Genomic DNA, 23501 nt, shown 5'->3' with positions numbered 1-23501 from the left:
ATTCCTAGGTATTTTATTTTTTGTGGGGCTATTACAAATGGAGTTGCTTTCCTAATTTCAGCCACACTTTTCTCATTGTTAAGCCAAGGTTTAATTGCTCCTTTGGATGCAAGAAGATTAGCTCAAGACTTTTCTTTTTACATATGATAACTTTTCTGCCCAAGTCAAAGGCTATAAGTTCCCCTAACTCAAATCTTTGGGAAGACTCACCAAGCATACTCACAGGGGGGGTTTATTTAAGAGAGAGGGCAGAAGGGAATTGGAGATGCCCATAATATGAGCTCTTCACGTGCCCGGCCAGGCAGTGGGCTGTGCAGAACTCTGACTTGGATTGCCAAGATCTGGGCAAGTAAACATAAATCTAAGTCAATTACTATCCTCAAAGTTAAGTTTCAATTTTCTGTTTCTTTGCTCGATTTAGATACCTCTTGGTTTCTTCTGTGTGTGTTGTAACTTGTGGCAAAAAGCCAGTCATTGTAGCTGTTTAACTAGACATTGCTCTCAGGTGCTGTTAATCTTCTATCAAATCAATCTATCTATCTATGATTATCTATAGATAGCATTTTCTATTGCTGATAAAAATACATGCATATGCTTAAGCACACACACATACATACATACACTGAATCATTTGAAAGTATGATAAGCACGGGATGGCCACTAAGGCATTCTGGGAACTCCCATCCCCACCAAGACAAGTATTTATTGATGAAAATAACAAAAAGCTGTTACTTTGTGTCCTGGGGACCACTTTCAGGAACTAAGCACGATATCAAGTTCCTCTGTTGCCTCTTAAAGAAATGAAACCGTGGCAGCCTTTCCTCTCAGGACCTGAGCTGATGCAACATTCTTCCTCTCAGCGTCTGGAGTCTCAGAACCCGGCAGAGCAATCTCCATTCGCAGTCTCCTTGGTAGCATGGCGCCTTTCCTGCTGGGAACGTCATGTCTTGATTGAGCTTAGCAGTTATACCTTTAAGGGCCTGAGCTGACAGGGTGGATCCATGTCCTTGATCCTCATGGAAGTTTGGCTATACAGTGTCTTTGATCTCTGATCCCCACAATCAGAGCTATTTCTGCCTGGATGGAATCTCCCCTCCGACTCCATCCCCAGTGGTACTCTGCCTCCCCCGCCATGGTGGAGACGTCCGTTGATCACGCCTTGCTTCTCTGGTCTTCATCACAGCTCTGCCCCATAATGACCCCAAATCGTAGATGCCACTTCACCTGGCTTCACAGAGCCCACATGATTACAATGTCCAGCCATCTCAGGGTCATTCTCTAGGGTCCGAGTTGCTTCTGCACCCTGTTGGTTAAAGATCCTGATTGTCCATTTGGATCTTTGTTTCCCTGGGGCCCAGATCGCCTCCTCGGACAACTCTGCTGATACCAAGGGTAACACTGATAGACCCAGGTGTGAGCTTCTATAAAGTCCTAGAATTACAGACCGCCAGGCCCTGTAGAATGAACTCATGCCTCGATTCCAGGTAAACATTATTGGCTGCACCTCCAAGCTCAGGACCTGGCTCTCCATCTACTCCTGTGAGATGGTGCTTTGGATTTTAGAATCTGCCATGGCTGCCTGCGTATTGTCAGGATCACCCCCAAAGAGGGAACCCTTCGGATCGCCTCTCCCATGCAAAGGAAACCAAGAATGAAGGTAACCCCACAAACCCTGGCGACTGAGCCCTCAAGAGCCAACTCTCCCACCGCTGTGGTCAGCAACACCTGCAGCTCAGACTCCTGCAGACAACCTCTGCCACGGTGGACAGAGCCTACACCACAGCGAGAAATCCGAACCTGAGCCACTGCCTTGCACCCAGCAGGTGGGCAGGTGAATGACTGTCACTATGGAGACCATACCTTACCGCGTGGAAGAAATGATGCTTTCCTGATCTAGTCTGCACGTCTCCCTCCAGGAGAGGCTTCACAAGCTTCCTGCATTGGTGTGTCTCCTGCCAGTTCCTCAGCTCTCCCATTCAATGGTTCTATCTCCAGGGAGTCTCCTGTTCATTCCCAAGGTCATTGTCAGCGTGGTTCCCTTACCTTGTGGGCAACTGCTCGCTCAGCATTTGCACCTAGGTTAATTTGTTGACTTGTCTGAATTTTTCTGGGAGCCTCAAAGACTTCTGGGAGGCAGAGTTTGTGGATAGTTTTGCCTCTTTCTATCTAAGCCTATAATGTGTTGCTTAGTTGCTAATCATTTTTCTCTTACCAAATACTGAACAAACAAAAAAGTAACACTGTTTTGCTTTCCTCTTTGCTACTGAATGGATACAGTTTATCCCCGCAGGGTTCCTATGTCAGGGAGTCGGCCCTCTCTGTGGTCTGTCAAGAAGTGTAAGAGATGGAGCTTAGAGGCAGATGGCTTCAAAGAGATTAAGGGTCAGGCACTGGTGGCTCATGCTTGTAGTCCTAGCTATTCAGGAGGCTGATATCTGAGGATCCTGATTGGAAGCTAGCTTGGGCAGGAAAGTCTTTAGAGATGCTTATCTCCAGTTAACCACCCCCAAACAGAAAGTGGAGCTGTGGCTCAAAGTGGTAGAACACTAGCCTTGAGCAAGAGCTCAGGGACAATGCCCAAGGTCCTGAGTTCAAGCCTCAAGACCAATGAGCGAGAGAGGGAGAGAGACAGAGACAGAGAGACAGAGAGAGACAGAGACACAGAGAGAGACAGAGACAGACAGAGAGACAGAGACAGACAGAGAGACAGAGAGAGACAGAGACACAGAGAGAGACAGAGACAGACAGAGAGAGAATTAAGGTAGTATTCATGGTACCCTGGTTATTTCCCCGAGATGATAAGTTGTTATAAAAAGAGAAAGCTTGGCATCTCTCCACTCAGTTTTTCTACATTGCCATGTGATCTAAATCTCATATACACAAACATTGTCCTGCAGTTTACTTGATTTTGATGGAGCTGGAAGACCCTCATTAAACCCAGCGAATTCTGTGGGCATGCTCTTGAATTTCCAATATCATGAACTAACCTTTTCTCTACAAATGGCACAGTACCAAACATTTTGTGATAACAATAGAAAATGGGCCAATATGTTCTTTCATGCAAGGCTAGGACTGTTTGCGTTTTGTCAGTGAGGAATGCAGCAAGATCATGCAACAAATGGTAGCAATTGAGTTTATCTTAGAAAAAGACCCGGCTCTTCCTATGAAACCAGGTGATTATCAAATTGATACATTCAGTCATGGTGTGCAATCAATTTATTGCCATTTCATAGATATTCATGACAAATCTCTAATTGTGGAATTACATGTAAATAATGTGTGTGTGTGTGTGTGTACTGGTCTTGAGACATGATGAAGGATCTAGGCACTGTCTGAGCTTTTTTGCTCAAGGTTAATGCTCTACACTTGAACCACAGCTCTACTTTCAGACTTTTGGTAGTTAACTGGAGATAAGAGTCTCACAGACTTTCCTACCCTGGAGTTGACTTTGAACTACAATCCTCAGAGCTCAGCCTCCTGACTATCTAGTATTACAGGCCTGTAAATACATATTTAAGTTCGGTATAGGCAGTTCTCTAGGAAAATGTGGACAATGTAACATAGAAATGTGTGACTTTTTGAAAATGAGATTTTTTAAAGAGGCTTCAAACACCATTGGATTAGTCTGTGGATGTTCAGATCTTTGCCAGAGTCTGGCACACAGTGAACCCTCACACTGACATCAACAGTAATGACATTAGTATCATTTTAATCAATTTAATGAGTGGCGACCACTGTGTGCAAAAAAATTCACAATAGGTATACACCCATGCTCAGGGCAAAAAATCAATAAACTTCTGACATAAAAAAGGAAGTAGCAGTGTATCTCATAAATTCTCCACACAAGCAGTGTGTCTCACAAATTCCCCCACACCCCTCAGACCACAGAGGGAGCTGTGCGGTGAACTTGATGGATGTCCCCAGAGCTTTGCCCTCATCAGACACCCAACTAACATTAACAGGCGAAAGCAGGTAGGTTCACGAACTTGCTTCATGGGCTATGGGACAAAGTTTTATACATATATACTGGATGCAGGAAAAAATATATGTTGGGTATAGGAATATATATGTACATATATACTGGGTGTAGGAATATATATATATACATATATATATGTATACTGAATACAGGAACATATGTATACTGGGTATAGGAATATATATATCCTTATATATAAATATACTGAGTGCAGAAACATATATATCTTGGGTGTAGGAATATGTATGTAAACATATATACACTGGAGGTAGGAATATATATATTCTGAGCATAGGAATATATATTTATATATACTTATATACTGGAATACATATAGGAATATATATATATATATATATATATACTTATGTATACTGGATGTAGGAATATATATATATATATATATATACTGGTTGTAGGAATATATGTATGTATATATATACTGGATGTAGTACTATGCACACATATATACTGGATGTAGGAATATATTATAATACATATATAGACTGGATATAGGAATATATATGTATGTGTATACATATGCACACACACACACACACACACACACACACACACAGATACACTGGATGCAGGATTTCTGGGAGTGGAATGGGAAAAAAGACAAAGCCAGATCGCATGGCACACATTGGTTTTCTGCTTTGGGTGGGTTGAGGGAACCTTTAAATAGAGCTGTGGAGTATTTGAGAAGCAGATCTTGCTACAGAGGATGGAGATAAGAGAAATTTCCTAAAGGTCAAAGCTGTATGAGAGTGTTGTAGTTTCTGTCTCTGAATTTCCAGGCTATCATAATATAGGAGAACGATTTAAACTGAAGCTATCATTCCAAACAAATGCAACAATTATAACTTGCAAGCTCCTACTATATTATATATTATTATATTCTGCTTATATACTAATGATAGATACCCATCTATATCCATATTAAAAATGTAGCAGAAATAAAGCTATGTATCTTTCTATCTATTATCAATCTATCTTCATTGCTATCATCCATCTAGATAGGTTTGTTTATAAAACCATATTTTGTGATTCACAAAAGTAAGACACTTTTAAGAGGACAAGGGATGATTATCTAGAGTAAAGGCAATGTCATATGATGCTAAATCTGGCTCTAAGAACTCTAAGAACAAATGTTTGACCAAAGATCCAAAATATGAAAATCTAAGGGGACAGGGTATGTGGCTCAGTGATAGAGTGCTTGCCTGGCATGCATGAAGCCCTGGGTTCAATTCCTCAGTACCACATACACAGAAAAACCTGGAAGTGGTGCTCTGGCTCAAGTGGTAGAGTGCTAGCCCTGAGCAACAGAAGCTCAGGGACGGTATCCAGGCCCTGAGTTCAAGCCCCTGGACTGGCAAAAAAAAGTTTAAACAATTCAGCCTATAAGAAATGACATTTTGGAGAGCAAATGTGCTGTTGAATGAATATGACACCAACCTTCTGTTCTTACGGCTTTCTGCCAACCAACTCTTTTCTCAAATCATTGTGACTCATAACAATTTCACCCCTTTCTTTCAGTAGATAGGCATTTCTGGGCTAGCACTGTTTCATTTCTTGGAAAGAGTGTATGCTTCATCTTACAGAAGCAGATTTTAAATCTGTAAACTCAAGGGTCACATTGCTTAGCTCAGCAACTACAAAGACATTGAGATTTCAACTTCCAAACCAGAATCTTCTTGTGCTCTTTAGATTGTAATCTCTGTGGTATTTATTATTTGTTTGAATTTCCCTTAGAAACATAAGAGAATATATTTCCAAATCATTTAACTTTAAATATTCAGGTAGAAGGCTTTATGAATACTTTCATTAAAAAAAACCCACAATACAAACAGAAGATTTGTTTTCCTTCCGCATTGAAATGGTAGAAATTAACTCTGGTTTTTCCTTAGAAACCAACACATTTCATCATGTTTTAGCATTGAAACTTATAGTCATTCCAGAAAAGTTTCTCATGAAGTACATGAATGAATTACAGTGGAGTCCAAATCAATTAACAATGTGTGGATCCATTTAAAGACAAAGGCCAAAGGCCAAGCACCAGTGGCTCACACCTGTCATCCTAGCTACTCAGGAGGCTCGGATCTGAGGACTGAAGTTCTAAGCCAGCCTGGACAGGAAAGCCTGTGAGACTCTTACCTCCAATTAACCAGCAAGAGACCAAGTGGAGCTATGGCTCAAATGGTAGAGTGCTAGCCTTGAGCACAAAAGCTAAGGGACAGGGCCCAGGCCCTGAGTTTAAGACAGATCAAGACTGGCGGCACACACACACCAGAATATCAACTAACCAAACAAACAAGCCAAGATCCAAAACAATACCAAGAAATATTAAGAAAAATCTTTGAGTTCTTCCTCCCTCTCTCCCTTCCTCCCTCCCTCCCTCCCTCCCTTCCTTCCTTCCTTCCTTCCTTCCTTCCTTCCTTCCTTCCTTCCTTCCTTCCGTCCGTCCTTCCTTCCTTCCTTCTTTCCTTCCTTCCTTCCTTCTCTTTCCTTCCTTCCTTCCTTCCTTCCTTTCTTTCTTTCTTTTATCTTCGTAAATATTTTTATTGTAAAAATACTGTACAGAGGGGATTACAGTTACTTTCTTTCTTTCCTTCTTTTCTTTTTTCTCTTTCTTTCTCTCTTTCTCTTTCTTTTCATTTTCTTTCTTTCTTTGTTTCTTTCTTTGTTTCTCTCTTTGTTTGTTTGTTTCTTTCTTTCTTTGCTTCTTTCTTTCTTTCTTTGTTGTGAAGCTTGAACTCAAGGCCTGGGCATTGTCCCTGAGCTCTTTTGCTAAAGTCTAGCACTCTACCACTTTGAGCCACAACCCTACTTCTGGTTTTCTGGTGGTTAATTGGAGATAAGGGTCTCATGACCTTTCCTGCCAGGCTGGCTTTGAACTATGATCCTCAGATCTCAGGCTCCTGAGAAGCTAGGATTACAGGTGTGAGCCCCTAGCTTTTTAAACAAGGAGAAGAAGGAGAAGAAAAAGAAAGAAGAAGAAGAAGAAGAAGAAGAAGAAGAAGAAGAAGAAGAAGAAGAAGAAGAAGAAGAAGAAGAAGAAGAAGAAGAAGAAGAAGAAGAAGAAGAAGAAGAAGAAGAAGAAGAAGAAGAAGAGAGGAGGAGGAGGAGGAGGAGGAGGAGGAGGAGGAGGAGGAGGAGGAGGAGGAGGAGGAGGAGGAGGAGGAGGAAGCAGAAGGGGAAAGAAACCCTTTGAAAGAACTAAAATCTTGAGTGGGTGTTGCTACTGCATTTGTACTTGAATCCTCTGGTGAATCAGTTCCTCTTTGTCCATGTTGTAATGTACCTGGGCTCTGATTTAGCCAAAGGCAACTATAAAAAAATTATATTACCGTGGATAGGATTGTAGATGGTTCTCTGTAGTTCACAACTTACCAAAGTGATCCTTCAGATGAGGACATCGCTGTTGTTGAGGGAAAGGGCAATAAAAGGAACATAGCAAAAAAATCATCTAAATAGATATATAAACTTGAAGAAATTGCCCTAATTTTGAGTCCAACAGATTTGACTCGGTGCTTTCCACCTTTTACTCTCTTCAATACTTTCTCACATATTTATATCATATGGTATTTAGATCCTCTTTCTCTCGCACACGTACACACACATTCTTACAGGGCCTTAGTTAGCTATTATAACATAGGAGGGGAATCTAATACCTAATTGGCCCTTAGAGGAGTGTGACAGTTAAGCAAGATGGTCGACTTGACTGGATTACAAATGCCTAGGAGATTAGTAAAGCCCGTGCTGGGTGTATCTCTGAGGACATTTTAGAGACAATTCCATCATGAATGCCCTGACTGAAAAAATACCTGAATTCACTAATGGATTAAACATTTGAATATGATTTGGGAGGTGGAGGTGGTAGAACTATGGCAGGTGGGCCTTGGTTAGAGGAAGTTGGTCACTGGGAGGGGAGGGAGGAGTCATGGAGGATTTCATCTTATCTTTGCCTCTTTCTGTTCTGTCAGTCTCTTCCCGTCAGTCATGAGGTGAGCTGCTCTGTTCTGTCACCCCTACCCTGCCACATGGACTGACGGTTCTCAAGTCCTGAGCCAAAAATAAAACCGATCATCCCCCTTGGACTTGTTCTGCCATGTTGGTCCCAGCTATGCAAGAGTAACTAAAAATACTGAAAAACTTGTACTAACCCATCTCGTCCCATTCTTACCTTTCCAACATCTCCACCCTAAGTCGCATTTCTAATTGCAGCACCGTTTCTGCTGTGATGGCAACCAGACATATTTCAGGAGAGACCACACTGGAGGCTGTTCCTGATGCAAAGAATTCTGGGAAAGTTGTTTCTCTTGAGTCAGATCTGTGGAGACAAAGAAAAGCAAGGTTTTTGGAGGGAGAGCCCAAAGTGTTGGGGGTAAGTCATTTTACACGTTTGAAAGAATAATGGCATTGTCAATGCACAGCTGATGAGGCTATGCTGCTAAACTAGGAGTACAGCAGAATTCTAGTCATTCCTATTTGATTTGCAAGACTCATCATTTAAAACTTGATGTAATATTATACTGCACCACACATTTTTTGGTTATATTTCAGTTTTACCACTTCCAGATGTCTTCTAAGTTGTGGTTAGCCCAGGATAATTATATTTAACCTTAGTATAAGAACACCGAAAGGAAATGTTATATGTTTCCTAGTGAAATTTCCTGTATGTCTTGCATATTGTAAAAACAAATATACTCACTATGAAAAAGAAATATTATTCAAGTCACACAAGCCTTGAAGATTTTAGTATCTAGGTGCATGAGAAATGCTTATGTGTAAGTTTCTTTTTCTGTCTGGTTTTGTAATCATGGTGTGGCTAGGCCCTCAACATCAACTATGATGCATTGTGGAAAATTGTAACTTTTTAAAAAGTTGGTGGAATTCACCACTGAAATGTTCTGGGGCATTCTCTTATTTGAATGTCATTCGTGATTGATTCGCCCTACTTAATGACATTAGGGCTATTTAGATTGGTTAATTTTTATTTTGACGTTTGACTCATTGGGTAGTTAAGAGGTGATATGTTTCATGGAGGCTGTCTCTTTTGGAAAGAGTTTCTCCTATTCTTTTGTTGAGTTTTGATGTCCATGGGGTCAAAGGTGATGTCCCTACATAATTTCTGATATTAATAATTGATAGTCTCATTCTTTTTTATCTTAGCCTAGCTAGCAGGTCATTGATTTTATTTATCTTTATAGTAAAAACAGTTTTAGATTTTCTTGTTTTCATTTGTTGTTTTCTTGTTTCCAATTTCATTGATTTATGAACTAATTTTTTCTTCTTGGCTGAAATATGCTTTTGTTTCTCTAGTTTCTGTAGGTGAAATCCTTCATCTTACCAATGCATACATCTAATTCTTCACATCTCCTTCTAAGCATGTGCTCCCTGCATTTGACAACTATTCACAAGTTGTTTCCATTCTCTTTGGGACTTTTTTAATTCCATACAGCTAAGCAGTCAAATATTTTTAGGCCACTGTATTCATACTCTTTTCTGAGATCCCCCAAATCCAATAAAAGGCCATATTTGATCTTTGATTTTTTTCTTAATTTTCCCTATATCTAATTTTCTCTCTTCAAGTACTTCTCCTTGTTGGGAATTACTACAAATACTTGGGCAATGATAGATATTCCAAAGTGGTGTGATTTTTGGTGACGATATCTCAGAGTCCTTAGGAGAAAACAATGGACAAGAAACTATTTCACAGTTCATCTATACTTATCAAAAGATGGAGAGTGAGAGTTCACTTAGTGATTGGATAGATGGAAGCATGGATCTCATTTTTGTCATGAGTAATCTTAGCTTTACATTTCTAGGTTGTGCAAATTATGATTGCTCTGATAACACTCATCCTTGGAGCAGTAATGCAGAGGGCTACAGCTCACATGTATATATGTGACACAGGAAGTACCATTTCAGTTTGTTCCTGGTATTCATTTTGGGGGTCACTGATGGTGAGTAGCATGCCTTCTGACGTAACTGTGAGATCAGAACATTGTTTCTAATATCCTTGGCTTGGATAGAATCATCTCTCCACTGTTTCATGTAATTCTATAACTTTCAGAAACGTTCTGAAAGTAAGTTTGAGAAAAACCTTTTTTCAATTTTCTCCCATTTAAGTGGCACTTAATCATGAAAAACTCATAGAAAGCTATAGTTATTTAGTAATATTAATTAGGATATATTGTAGCAGCATGTAGCCATAGACTACAGGATGACCTCAACCCTGACAATATCAACTCTCTCCAGCGGCTAATGGTGTCCAGAGTTGGTTAATTAATAGTACAAGGATCCCACCCAAGATTGCTAGCAGAGAGTATCTGTTACGTTAATGTATTTCTTTACTCATGAATGTTTTAGGTGCATAGTCTCAAATCAACAGTGGACAAAGTTAAAAGGCTTTCTATCAGTTGTTTGGACTAATTAAAATTAACTTCTTTACCTGGGAAGAATATCTCCCATTCTAAGCTTACATGAGATTGAACAAAATGAATGGGTTTTTAGTAAGTTAGAAGAGGCTAATATGCAGGTCATTTATAGTGTAGATTCTATGAATGTTGATGAACTAGAGTTTATGAACACACGAATGGTTGATTATCTTAAGGGATAGAAAAATACATAAATTTCATTTCAAAAGTTTAATAAAAAACTACAAGAATATTTTAATAATAAATAGAAAATAGAAAAATAAGTAATTGCGGGGGAGAGGGGTTTGAACTCTGGGCCTGAATGCTGTCCCTCAGCTCTTCAGCTCAAGGCTAGCAGCACCACTTCCAGTTTTCTGGTGGTTTATTGGAGGTAAGAGTTTCATAAGCTGGGCGCCAGTGGCTCATGCCTGTAATCCTAGCTACTGAGGAAGCTGAGATCTGAGGATCATGGTTCAAAGCCAGCCCGGGCAGGAAAGTCTGTGAAACTCTTATCTCCAATAAACCACCAGAAAACCAGAAGTGGCTCTGTGGCTCAAGCAGTAGAGCACTCGCCTTGAGCTGAAAAGCACAGGGACAGCACCCAAGCCCAGAGCTCAAGCCCCACCACCGACAAAAAAAAAAAGTTTCATGGCCTTTCTTGTCCAGGCTGGCTTTGAACCACAATATTCAGATTTCAGCCTCCAGAGTAGCTAGGATTACAGGTGTGAGCCACTGGCACCTGGAGTAAGTAAAACTTTAAATCATAATTTAATAGTAAAATAATAAGTAAATTTAAAAATAGTATATTAAAATTAAAATTAGAATTTTAAATGTCTAAAATTTAAAACAGTTAAACCTTTAACACATTATCCCAAGACAAACAAAAATAGGAAAGAGAAAACATAGGAGAGCTTTAGTTGGCAAATTCAGAATGTAAATTAAGTATAAAATATGAAGTTTTCGACAGAGGAAAATAAAATTTATAAACTGGACTATATTCAAACCAAGAACCTATTTAAGTATTGCATAGTTTCTATTGTTCTGTAAATCTGAAAGTGAGCAAGTTTAGAGATTTAGTAGCAGCCCAGAGTTTTAATTCTTCTCTCTTGTTACAGCAGAATTTTAAGAATGGGAGAAAAGGATATGATGATCAACTTCTGAAAGTTACAATGAATTTTCTATACCTAGTAATTGTAATTCTAGTGATAGCTTTACTAAACACACACTGCGGTTTCAGCATCCTTCCAAGGGCTTTCTATGTTCAATTCCCTCTCAAACAATCACCATGGCCTGTTGAACTGGATTTAATACCACCAGTATTGTGTGGGTCTTAGAAGGATCAAGTGACTTTCTTGAGATCTATTTGATTCATGAGATATCAATTACCAGAAATGCATTTAATTTAGCTCTCTAGTTTTATTGTTTTGAGTTGCTTTCTTTATGCATTTTGCTATGGCAAGGTTCTCTTATTCAATGTTGCCTTTAAATATATAAATACACACATTTATTATTTGTGCATTGGATATAATGATTTTTCTTATGCTGTATTGAAATTTTATGTTTGTAATAGTTTTTAATGATATTGTTGAATGTTTACAGTATGAATTATATTCATATTAAAATGAAAATTACTGGAGCCATTTTGCTGAAAAATTTTTCATGCAGAAATATTTTGTTTAAAGTACTGTGTTTAATATAATGTAATTGTCTACATCCTTACATCGATATTAATGAGGAGCCTAGTGTTTAATAACTTATTAATAACTAAATTAATAAACTAAATTAATAACTAAATGCTCCTAGACTAGTGATCTTCTACTATATAATGAAAAATACAGTTCTTCTTATTTCATCAGTCAAATTTAATTCAATAGTAACTTCAAGCTTATTAAATGTATTATCAATACTTTAGTACGATTAGCAATTATGTGATATTTTCTTCAATTTTATTCATTTCATAAGTTATACTATTTCAATATTTAAAGTATTTAGACTTTTTATTAATCAGGTTTCCATCACTGTCACAATCAAGATAATATACTTATATTAACAAAAAGGTTCTTTTGGCTGACAGTTTGGGAACTTTGCATTCCTAGTTCAATTGAGTCCACTGTTGTGGGCTATGACAAAGTATTAAGCAGCGTATAACTGCGTATCTCATGGCTGTGTACACTCAAAGAAAGGTAAGGGGAAAAAAGGTGCGGCCCCACTATCTTATTCTGGAAAGTTAAACCTGTCAATGTTTTCACCATCTCCCAATTGCACTACGCTGTGGATGAAGTCTTTAGTACATGAGCCTTCAAGAGCTCTCATGATCCCCAAATTAGCACATTTGAAGAACCACTCCACATGTTCACGACTTATTCCTGATCACATGACAGATGATTTCATCTGTTATCATTTTTTCCAAGGGTGGTTTAATTTACACAAATCATCTATCTTGAAATTTAGAAATGGATTGAAGCAATTTCATTAGCTCAGTCACTGCGATACTCAAATCAAATTTGGAAAGCAAAGTAAGAAACCTGGAGCATTCAATGGTATAAAGAAGTGGGTTGGTTCAAGTGACATGAGCCATTTTAGCTCAACAGAAAATCATGTTCAAGTTGATGGAATAAAACTTACTATATCCCAGTAATCAGTTAATAAAGACTTTAAATTTTCCTTTGGAATTATTTTCTTTACAACTTTTAAGAAGCCCATTTTAGTTTCTTTTCCCATGCAAATGCCATATTCAACTATGTACCAGATTAACAATATGTTGGCTCAAAAGTTTATCTTTCAGTGCTCTCAGACAATTTATTATATATCATTGTGATTAGGCATACTTTGAATAATTCAACTAATTATGCCATGGGTTCATATGGCACAATTGTGTTACTCTCAGAAAAGGAAAACTATTTTAGCTAACTTTTGTTTCCTTTAATATAACAGATCTAGCTAGGCCTGGTGGTTCGTGCCTGTAATCCTAGCTACTCAAGAGGCTGAGATCTGAGGATTGTGGTCCAAAGCCAGCCCAAGCAAGAAAGTCTGTGAGACTCTTATCTCCAATTAACCACCTGAAAACCAGAAGTGGTGCTGTAGTTCAAGTGGTAAAGCATTAGCCTGAACTGAAGAGCTCAGGGACAGGGCCCAGGCTGAGTTTAAGCCTCACAACAGACACCCACCCATACACACACACACACACAAAGATAACAGATCTGTTTCACATATCTAGCTCTTTGAAGTGAGTTTTAGTAAGTTATGCTTTCAAATAGTTATTTAAAGATTTTTTAACCTGATATTTTCCCATTATTATTAGTTTATGATTTCCGGATCTTTGTCACTTTCAGCAGGAATAAAAACCACAAATTGTCTGGTGAGTTCTATTTCATTTTATTTTCTATTTATATCAAGAAGAATGATGTATGAATTCTGCCATGATGTAAAATAGATTTTTTTTTAATTTTTAAGAGATCAAGGAGATTGTGTGCTTTACTTAGAAGGATCTCTGTTTCCAAAATTGTAGGAAAGCAATAAGTTGATGATAGGGTTCCTGTCCTGGGGCCAAATACTGTGCTTAGAGAAACTTTGTGCAGGTATGGAAAATTGTGTAGAAAAATACCAGGCAGAGTCAATGAAAAAAACCTTGATGCTTGAGACCCAGTCTGTGGCAATGACACTGAGCATTAGAATGCCATATGCTTACTGGTGAATTGATGACAAGGTGTATGAAATGAAAATAGGTGTTAATGAATGAGTTGTAATAAATTATCTATTACTTTGGAAGGAGCCAACTTATGATACATCGTGTGAGTATATCTGTCCCAAAGCTGATTAAACAAAATAAAAGCCAAGATGTCAATAAATATTGCACCAGCTAAAATAATATTTCTGTTTTTCTTGCATAAAAAGTGAACTTGGTTTCATAATCACAATGGCCATTCCAAATCCACCTTCCAATCCTCTTCTCTAATGTCTTCCCTAGTGACAGTTATTAAAAATATACCTATTGCTTCATCTCCACTAAATATCTCATGCTTCTTGAAATTTTATTTCTTATACAAAGCTTGCAAAACTTCACCATGAGAAGAGAATTTGCAGAAAGGCATTCAGGATAGAGACAAATTATGCAAAAAGAGTTGAAGCACGCATTCATTGCAAGTAGAATTTTAAAAAAAACACTGAGTGTTCACATATCTGCAGTAGAGTGTGGTAAGAGATAGGCACAGATGTCCAACTACAGTGTCAAGGACTTTGAAATCCCTGCTAGGAGATCATGAGTCTAACCCTTATTCCATAAAAACCATCTGAAGGATTTAATCTTGGGAATGACAAAAAATCACGTTTTTGTTTGAGCAGGAGATTAGACTTGAAACTGTAAGAGACAAACCAGGGGTCTATTTAAATAAGATAGAGAGGATGAAATCTGTTAATAAAGCCAAAACCCAATAAATAAGCATCAGGAAATGATAGGGTGGGGCTGAGGGGAGAGGGGTAAATGAATGTAGAGGAGAAGCGGGGGAGGAGGAAATGCAATCAAGAATTCAATGTCTAGCCTAGAAAATTAAGAAAAGTAAGGGGAAGGGTGGCGTGGGATGGGTAAGAAGGTTGAAAGGGGTGTCCCTGATCAAGATGCATTGTATTCATTCACTGCCTTGTTAAATGGTAGCTTCTTTGTACAACTACTTAAAGAGTAGTTGCAAGTTTAAAATAATCTTTAAAAGAAGATGAATAGAACGTCTTTAAAAGATCAATATATCTGAAGATGTTGCTGGGTTCATGGATTCTTTTACTCCTTTCTAGATCCAAAGCAGTCTGGTCATGAACATCATCAGCTCTGTGTTAGCTGCAGGAGGAATCTTTATCAACTTTTTCAGCCTCTTCATACAGTCAGCTTCTTACCATCAAAGGCATCCCCAAAATAAGTCCTTGACTAGATTCATTTTCATGGTGAGTCTTCCTTCTTTCCATGGGAGGCTATAGAGGAGGCAAGCGAGTCGAGCATTAGCTGTGGGGAGTAACAACCCTGTACATTTTTCTAACTGCTGGATCACTTGGAGAAGTTGGAAGAGATGGGGTAGAACCACCTTTTTTCAAGGAAGACAGCTTCTTAGCATACATTGATTGTAGAAGGCAGCGTTCCTTAGAACCCTTCCACATATGCCTACTGATCAGTCTCTCGCCCATCACTGTCCCTCACCCACCCCCTGACCTTTCCTAGAACAATCTTAATAGGTTTCATTGTTCTATTTTCACACATACATAATCAGTACATCAATTACGTTTGTCTTCATTTGTCCTTCCCATTTGCTCTTCCTCCTTATGCTGGCACATGCCCTTCCACACAAGAGTGTTTTACTTTCCCATCATCCATTGAGTTAATGTATAATAATCGTATCAGAGGGTTTCATCAAGGTATTTTGCAAATTATCTATCTGTCTACCATCTATCTATCTATCTATCTGTCTGTCTGTCTGTCTGTCTGTCTGTATCTATCTATCTATCTATCTATCTATCTATCTATCTATCTATCTATCTATCTATCTATCTATCTACCTACCTACCTACCTACCTAGCTAAGCTCTTTTGTAAAAGGCTAGCACGTTAACACTTGAACCACAGCTACACTTCCAGCTTTTTTGATAGTTTCTTCCAGATAAGAGTTTCAGACTTTCTAGCCTGTGCTGGCTTGAAACTGCAATCCTCAGATCTCACCCTCCTGAGTAGCCAGGATTATAGGGTGACTCACCAGTGTCTGGCTTTCAGTCAGATTCTTTATATTCTTTATATTTTCCCATGCCAACATAATATATTTTGATATTATGTACCATCCTTTAGCCTCTCTCCTTCTCTCCAAAACAATCCACAGTGGAAATCATATAGAAAACCACCATTTATGACTCAGGAGCACATTCCATTTCTCTTTGTTCTTCTATGATGAGAAGTTAATAGCCAGAGAACACTTACTCTTTAGTAGTTACTATATCATATTTTCTATTCTATTTTTAAACATTCATTGGCAAATTAATCATTCCCTTCAAGGTTTAAAATAATTTTTTGGGAAATCGATTTTAATTTTGCCAGTCATTTTGATAGTTAATTGGAAATGAGATGGATTGTCCTGCCTGGTTTGGGTTAGAATTGCAGTCCTCAGAATGCAAATAAATAATATTAGCATACTTCCAAGGTCACACGGAATTAGTGTGACCTTTCTTGCTTCTAACCCCTTTTCTACTTAGGATTTTTTTTCTATGCAGTTATCCTGAATAAGAGACTTGCTTTCTGTTTCTGAAAATCTGTTCACTTATGGAATTTAAGAGTGTGATGATATGGTTGAAACTTGAATTAGTCAGTGTCAAATAGCCTTCGTAGACCTGGGTTCTTTGATCTTTATAGTTATAAGGGCCCTGTCCTGCTATGTCAGTTGTGAAAATATCAGCAGTAACTTTAAATATGAAAGCTTATAAATGATCTATATGGATCTCCACTCAATCACCCTCTGCCCCAAACCCTCATAGATGAAGACCTTCCTTCAAGGACATCTTAAGCCTTTGTTTTTGTTTTTGTTTTTGTTGGTCTTGGGGTCTGAACTCTGGGCCTGGGCTCTGTCCCTCAGCTCTTCAGCTGAAGGCTAGCACTCTACCACTTGAGCCACAGCATTGCTTCGGGTTTTCTGGTAGTTAATTGGGCATAAGAGTCTCACAGACTTTCCTGCCTGGGCTGCCTTTGAACTGTGATTCTCAGATCTCAGCCTCCTGAGTAGCTAGGAAGACAGGTGTGAGCCGCCGGTGCCCAGCGACATCCTAAGTTTTAAAGTATCAGTCTCTTGAATCAGTACATACAGGAGCCCAATGTTATGTAAAAATCTTAGGGTTGGCATTCTAGGAGACATCAGAAAGGAGAACAACTCCCTGACCTCAAGAAGCTCCCGTCCTCTTTGGACACATATATATTACAAGATTACAATAATTAGAAGAGGTTGGAAAGGTGAGCGCTCTTTATAGCAAAGAGCAAGCAGCCAGTAGAGATCATAAAACTTGGAAATAATCAGATATAATTGATTCAGAAAGTTTTATGTGGCTTAAACTAATATGTTCTGTATGCTTCTACCTGTGAGATATTCTTATATAGATGTATGTTATTTTGTCAGAAGTAGAGTCTGTGCTCATTTTTATAAACATAGTTACATACTGGGTGAGGTTGTTTTCATATTATTGGGGCAGCAGAGTTGAATATTTGAATCAGAAGCTATATGACCTACAAACCTCTATGACCTACAAATACATACTATCTGGTCGTTTGCGGTAACTTTGCTAACTCCTGGTCTGTCCTTTTAAACAGTCAGCTTGTGGACTCTAGGGAAATTGTCTGTTCTGTTTGCTGAATTATGTCTGCACATCAAGGATACCTAAAATATAGATACTACTGAGCCTGTAGGACATATACGTATACAAAGAAATGATGAGCATATATTTCTCAGGGTCCACTGGCTCTGATTCACTTATGTGCTGGGCTTTTGATCTACTGACTTCCACAGAAGAGAGACTGTCTTTATCCAAGGAGAGAAAAAATATACACACTATTTAAATCAAGGAATCTCTGGCATCAATTCAGATAAGAATTTTAGGAATAGTTGTGCTGCTCCTATTTCTCAAATGTGATATACCTAAATTCAACTTTCCTTTGGGTTGAATTAAAGATCAACTAAGTTTATATTTGATGTTGCAGCACCTTTTTATGTTTGCTATTAAAAATGCCACTCATTTAGTAGAGAATTAAAATTTATTTTCTTTGAGCTTGGACAGCCAGCATTCAAAATGATTCTCACTTGGTTAAAATAAAAACAAATGTTGATATCATTTTCCTGTCTTAGTATTCCAGAAGGAATATAGAAATCAATTTCTTTTTGCTTTATCTATTTTCTAGTAGGTGCCTTAATTCTTTAATTTATCACACTCTTATCTTCAAATTGAATATTGTGGAATCATCCATTTGACCCTTCTGCATTCTGCTCTCACTTTTCTAGAAGGTCTCAATGACTTCAGAGCAACCTGATCACTCATACAACATTAATACACAACATTAACTCATCAGCAAGCTGGTCTCCCTTTACTAAGCAACTGGAGATATATGTGTTTGTATATGTGTGTATGTGTATATATGCACATACAGACATACACGCATGCATATACACATTATGCATACATGCATACACACATATATGGTACACATCTGTGTACAATAACTAAAATATAGGATTGCATTATTGGGTCAACCACTGAAATTTCTAGTGCTCAGAAGGCATACAGTAACCATTATCTAGCCAGCCCCCCATGGTTCCACTTCTACTTTTTTCATGCAAAATGCTATTTATTATGTATTACCTAAAATTAAATTAAAAATTAAAATTTATCTCTAAATTTTACCTAAAATTAAATTAATAAATTAAAACTTATCTTTCTCCTCCCCCTTATCCCACAGACAGTCTCTCAATTGGTCATATATATGTGTACATGTATGTTTATGTGTATGTATGTGCGCCTATCGATACTTATTCTATTTTATACACATATGACCCTGAACCTGCCTGTGAGAGGAAGTATGCATTCTTGGTCCTCTGATCATGACTTATTTCACCTACCATAATAATTCTTAGCTCTTTTCATTTCCCTGCAAATGCCATACTTTTAAAAGCACGTCCCAATTCTATTTCAGTAATAACAGTAAATACTAGAGGACTGGGTGCGGGAGACCTATGATGATTTTTACCAGTGACAAATGAAGCTCAAGAAGTGACATTTTGTAGGCCAAGAATTGGCCAAGATTAGGCTGTATTTGAAGCATGGTTTCCAGCCTCCTAGCCAGTGCGCTTGCTCTGTCAGCATGATACTCAGTAGTAAATGTTTGGAACTTGTGATTTTGGGTTTCTCACATTCCTGTGTTATAAATTTGTTTTTAGAGCATGGATGGTATTCTACTTCTTTTCAGCTTGCTGGAATTCTGCATTTCTGTGTCCAATTCAGCATTTGGATGTAAAGTCTCATGTTGTAGCTCTAGTGAGGTGAGTATTGACCTTCACTTGAACAGGTTTGGGGGTTTTTGGTGGCATGTAATCAAGTACAAGAATGTTGGAGTCTTTTTTTGTTGTTGTTGGGGGTCCGGTCGTGGGGCCCGAACTCTGGGCCTGGACACTGTCCCTCAGCTCTTCAGCTCAAGGCTAGTGCTCTACCACTTGAGCCACAGCGCCACTTCCCGCTTTTTTCTTATGTGGTGCTGAGGACTCGAACCCAGGGCCTCATGCATGCAAGGCAAGCGCTCTACCACGGAGGCACCTTCCCAGCCCGAATGTTGGAGTCTTAGCACAAGACTTATTTATTACCTCTGAGATTCCTCAGTCAGGATTATTCTCAGTGCAGCCTGTCTGTGCTCGAGACCTTACAGGGTTGTACTCTCAGAGCTGGTTGGGGTCTGTGCTCATCAGTAGCTGCTCTTTCTTCTCATTGCTCATGGTACTGAGTGGATTGACTCTCAGGTGCAGAACTCATGGCAGTGTACTTCCCTGAAAACAGAAGACCAATGGCGCTAAGTTTTTCAAAGCTCGTTGGAAGGACTCACATAATAGGTCCCATTCACCCAGAATAACATCCCCTTTGATTTATTCAGAATCAGCGGATCAATAACCTCACAGGAGCCCTACCCATGTGATCCTGCAGTCCCACAATACTGTGTTATCTTGGAATGGTAACTTGGAGTTATCCTCCCAATGCCTAAAGAGAATGTGCCTTTCCCATTCTTCTTTCAGAAGGTATCCCCTCTGAGAGCACTCTGCAGTGCAGTGGGCTCCAGAGAATGAGATTTTTTTTTCTCCACTATTCCATTACAGCAACCTACTTTGGTTGACAGAGAAATGTCATGGATTAAGCTTCTCTGTGAGTTCTTGTCCACCTGGCCCCAGCAGATCTTTCCAGTTGCTATTTATAAAAGTCACCAAAGAGGGGGAAGTGGGAAAGAATGAGAAAAGTGAGCAAATATGAGGTTCTGTGAAGAAGATGGCAGGTGTGAAGATGGCAGATGTGTTTTCCCTGTGTTGAGGGTTCCAGAAAGAAGTGGCCAGTGAATCCCCAAACAGCTGCACTTTAGCATCGTTGAAACAAACACCCTGAAGCACGTGTACACACACACACACACACACACACACACACACACACACACACACCTACACACCCTAGAGTCAAACAATAAAATGGAATCCCAGGGTGAGGTTGTTGTGTGGTCATTTATGCCCTGTGGTGCCTCTTTAATGTCTTCCACTTCTTCCAGAAAAAAAAAAAAAATCACAGCCCATGTTCCACAGGCCCAGCCCATCAAGTAGCATTGAATGAATCCTATTCACAGTTAGGAGGCCTTAGAGGTGGGAGTTTCTCTGAAATTGAAAGAAGCACAAAATTAGTGAAGCATTCTGGTTTGAGAGTACATATTCCTAATCTGAAACCTCACATCTCAGTCTCTGAGCATCTGCTCGAGAGTAGTTATGGACTGAGAATTTACTTCCGCTACTCTTCTATGCCACCCTAAGAGAGCAGAGGTTTGAGCTGTGGCACACAAGTCTCTTTGGTTCTACTTCTGTCCTCTTGATGACTCCATGTTACATGAGTTTGTGAAAGAAGGAGCAGAATGTTCCTTATTTTCTTGACAAATCTTGCTATTCTAGAGCAGTGTGGTTTTTACAGGGCTTTATGTGTAGATCGTACATGATGACTTGGAATCAGCTGCTGTCATCGGCGATGCAAAGGTTTGGAAGAACAAACCTATATTTTCTATGCCACCTTGATTGCCCACGGAACCACTGGGTGCCATCATCATCCACAAGGAAGACTGATTCACTCTAAGACTTGGCAACCACCAAGGGGCACCTCAGGACAAGATCTCTCACCAGATATGTAGCCTAGGCCTAGGCTGTTCTAAGGAATCAAAGCCCGATAAAACGACCTGACTGATCTTAAGATTCAACTCACAGATGAAAGTTTGCCCACGGATAGTGATGAAGTTCTGTGGGTAGGAGAAGGATGTGCTGAGGGTATTTGAGTAACTCAACGACTTTCTAATTGACTTCACAGGTTGTGCTAGTTATGCCACCAGAGTCTAAGATGGCAGGAACGGCTTCTCCTGCGCTTCTTGAACAAGGTGTGATGCCACCAGCAGGTCTATATAACAATGTGCCAGAAAATTATTACTGACGTCACCGCAGGAAATACACATCAGAAGCCCTGGAATCCAGCTCTAATTTGTACGTGTGTGTGTGTGTGTCTGCATAAATTTGGAATCATGCTCTCCTATTTTTTTTCTCCAGGAACTTGACAACTCTCTGCATTAGCTCCTTATTAGAATAACAACAGTTTTAGAAATTATGAGCCGTCATCCGTATGGATTTGCACTCATAATTTCTCTGTCTTTCTCACTTCCCCCCTTCCCGTCCAGTGTTTCTCGCTGCACCATATTATCCCTTAATCAAATTTGTGTGCTATTTATATTATGCAAAACATGGCATTAACTCAAAATTTATGTCTCATATGCTTGCTTTAGAACATTAATTGATACATTTTGGAGGCTTTCTGGGCAATTAACCTTGGATTTTCATGTTGTAAAACCCAATATCTCTCCTCTCAGACTATGAGAAATAAATTTCTGACAAATTATCCAGTCTCAGGTCATTTCTTATAGTAGCACAGACCGAGACAACAGACAACTGATATTTTAAAAAAAAATAAGTATGCTAGTAGGCTACCCTGAGGTGGAAGGACAATCTCTTCAATAAATGGCACAGGGAAAAATAAATTTATGCATGCAAAGTTGAGCACTTGCCTTACATCACACACGTAAAAAATAAACTTAACACGGATAAAAGACATAAACATAGATCTTGAGATAATAAAACTTGCAGCTGGGCGCTGGTGATGCATGTCTGTAATCCTCGATACTCAGCAGGCTGAGATCTGAGGATCAAAGTTTGGAGCCAGCCTGGGTAGAAAAAGTCCCCAAGAAACTCCTATCTCCAATTAACCACTCAAAAAACTGGAAGTGGCACTGTGGTTCAAGTGGGAGAACACTATAATTGAGCACAAAGAGGCTCAGGGACCAGTGTCCAGGCCCTGAGTTCAAACCCCACAACTGACATAAACACATTTTTAAAAATAAAAATAAATAAATAAAACTTGCAGAAGAAAACACAGGGGAAAAGGTCTTTATTTGGGTAATATTTTTCTCTTGAAAATCACATCTAAAAGGCTCAGGCTACAAAAACAAAATGAATTAGCTAACTAAACATGATTATATCAAACTAAAGGTGTTCTGTACATCAAAGGCAAATATATTGACATAAGGAAAAGCAAATGTGTGGGATGGGGAAAATGATTTGAAAAGGCATGCATATAGGATAAGGGTTAATATCCAAAATTTATAATTAAACACATATAGCTTAATCATAGAAAATATGAGCAAGGTTTTAAAAAATGAGCAAACAGCTTTCTGCATTCACTTAAATACCCAATTCTTAAGTCCATAGTAGTTGATCAAACAGAAAATCCAGTGCTCTGTATCTTGTATATGCATTTTTCTAATTTGGGGAGGGGAAAGGAACTGAAACAAGGACACAGGTTGACCCACTGTAACAATGAGACATACAAAACACCATGTTGAAAAGAACTTTACAACTTGGTAGGGGGAAGGAGGGGTGGGGGAAGTAGGAAGGGGAGGGATAGTAGGGGGGAAAAAGGAGGGAATAGGAAACATTTCCTATTGAGCATTGTTACCTTACTCATGTAACTGTAACCCCTCTGTACAGTATCTTTGCAATAAAAATATTTTTTTAATAAAGAAAAAAATGAGCAAAGAACATGAATAGACATTTCTCAAAATAAGATACACAAATTTCTGACAAGTGCGTGAAAAATGTCACAAGTTATCAGAGAAATTTCAAGTAAAAACATAGAATAAATACTATGGTGGTAAAGACACATATAACATCTGGCCATTGTGTGAACAAGAGTAAAAAACGTGACTATTATGTTCTCAAGCAAGTTTGCACGGAATAGTTTTGGCCTCTGCTCAATTTGCCAATA

At 38.8% G+C, this 23501-nt stretch overlaps 1 protein-coding gene across 2 annotated transcripts; it reads left to right on the top strand.

Annotated features, from left to right (window-relative positions):
• Positions 1-3847: 3847 nt before the first annotated feature.
• LOC122105226 (membrane-spanning 4-domains subfamily A member 4A-like) lies at positions 3848-22079 on the top strand. Of its 2 annotated transcripts, XM_042676375.1 has the most exons (7): positions 3848-3972; positions 8207-8366; positions 9811-9948; positions 13703-13759; positions 15187-15333; positions 19343-19444; positions 21501-22079. In XM_042676375.1, exons 1-7 carry the CDS (start codon positions 3911-3913, stop codon positions 21618-21620), a joined length of 786 nt encoding a protein of 261 aa, XP_042532309.1. In that variant the 5' UTR covers positions 3848-3910; the 3' UTR covers positions 21621-22079. The 2 variants fall into 2 exon arrangements, with proteins under 2 accessions (XP_042532309.1, XP_042532310.1); XM_042676376.1 differs by lacking the exon at positions 9811-9948.
• Positions 22080-23501: the final 1422 nt, after the last annotated feature.

Source organism: Dipodomys spectabilis, unplaced genomic scaffold (assembly GCF_019054845.1).
Source record: "Dipodomys spectabilis isolate Male_0828 unplaced genomic scaffold, ASM1905484v1 ptg000030l, whole genome shotgun sequence".
In the NCBI taxonomy this organism is placed as follows: Eukaryota; Metazoa; Chordata; class Mammalia; order Rodentia; family Heteromyidae; genus Dipodomys; species Dipodomys spectabilis.
The sequence above is the reverse complement of the archived record's forward strand: the minus strand, read 5'-3'. Positions and strand labels throughout refer to the sequence as shown.

Coding starts and splice junctions, on each gene's coding strand:
- LOC122105226 (XM_042676375.1), top strand. CDS start 3,911: ATGGATGTCCCCAGAGCTTTGCCCTCATCAGACACCCAACTAACATTA. Junction 3,973..8,206: donor ACATTAACAGGCGAAAGCAG/GTAGGTTCACGA, acceptor TTCTAATTGCAG/CACCGTTTCTGCTGTGATGG. Junction 9,949..13,702: donor CATTTTGGGGGTCACTGATG/GTGAGTAGCATG, acceptor CATTATTATTAG/TTTATGATTTCCGGATCTTT.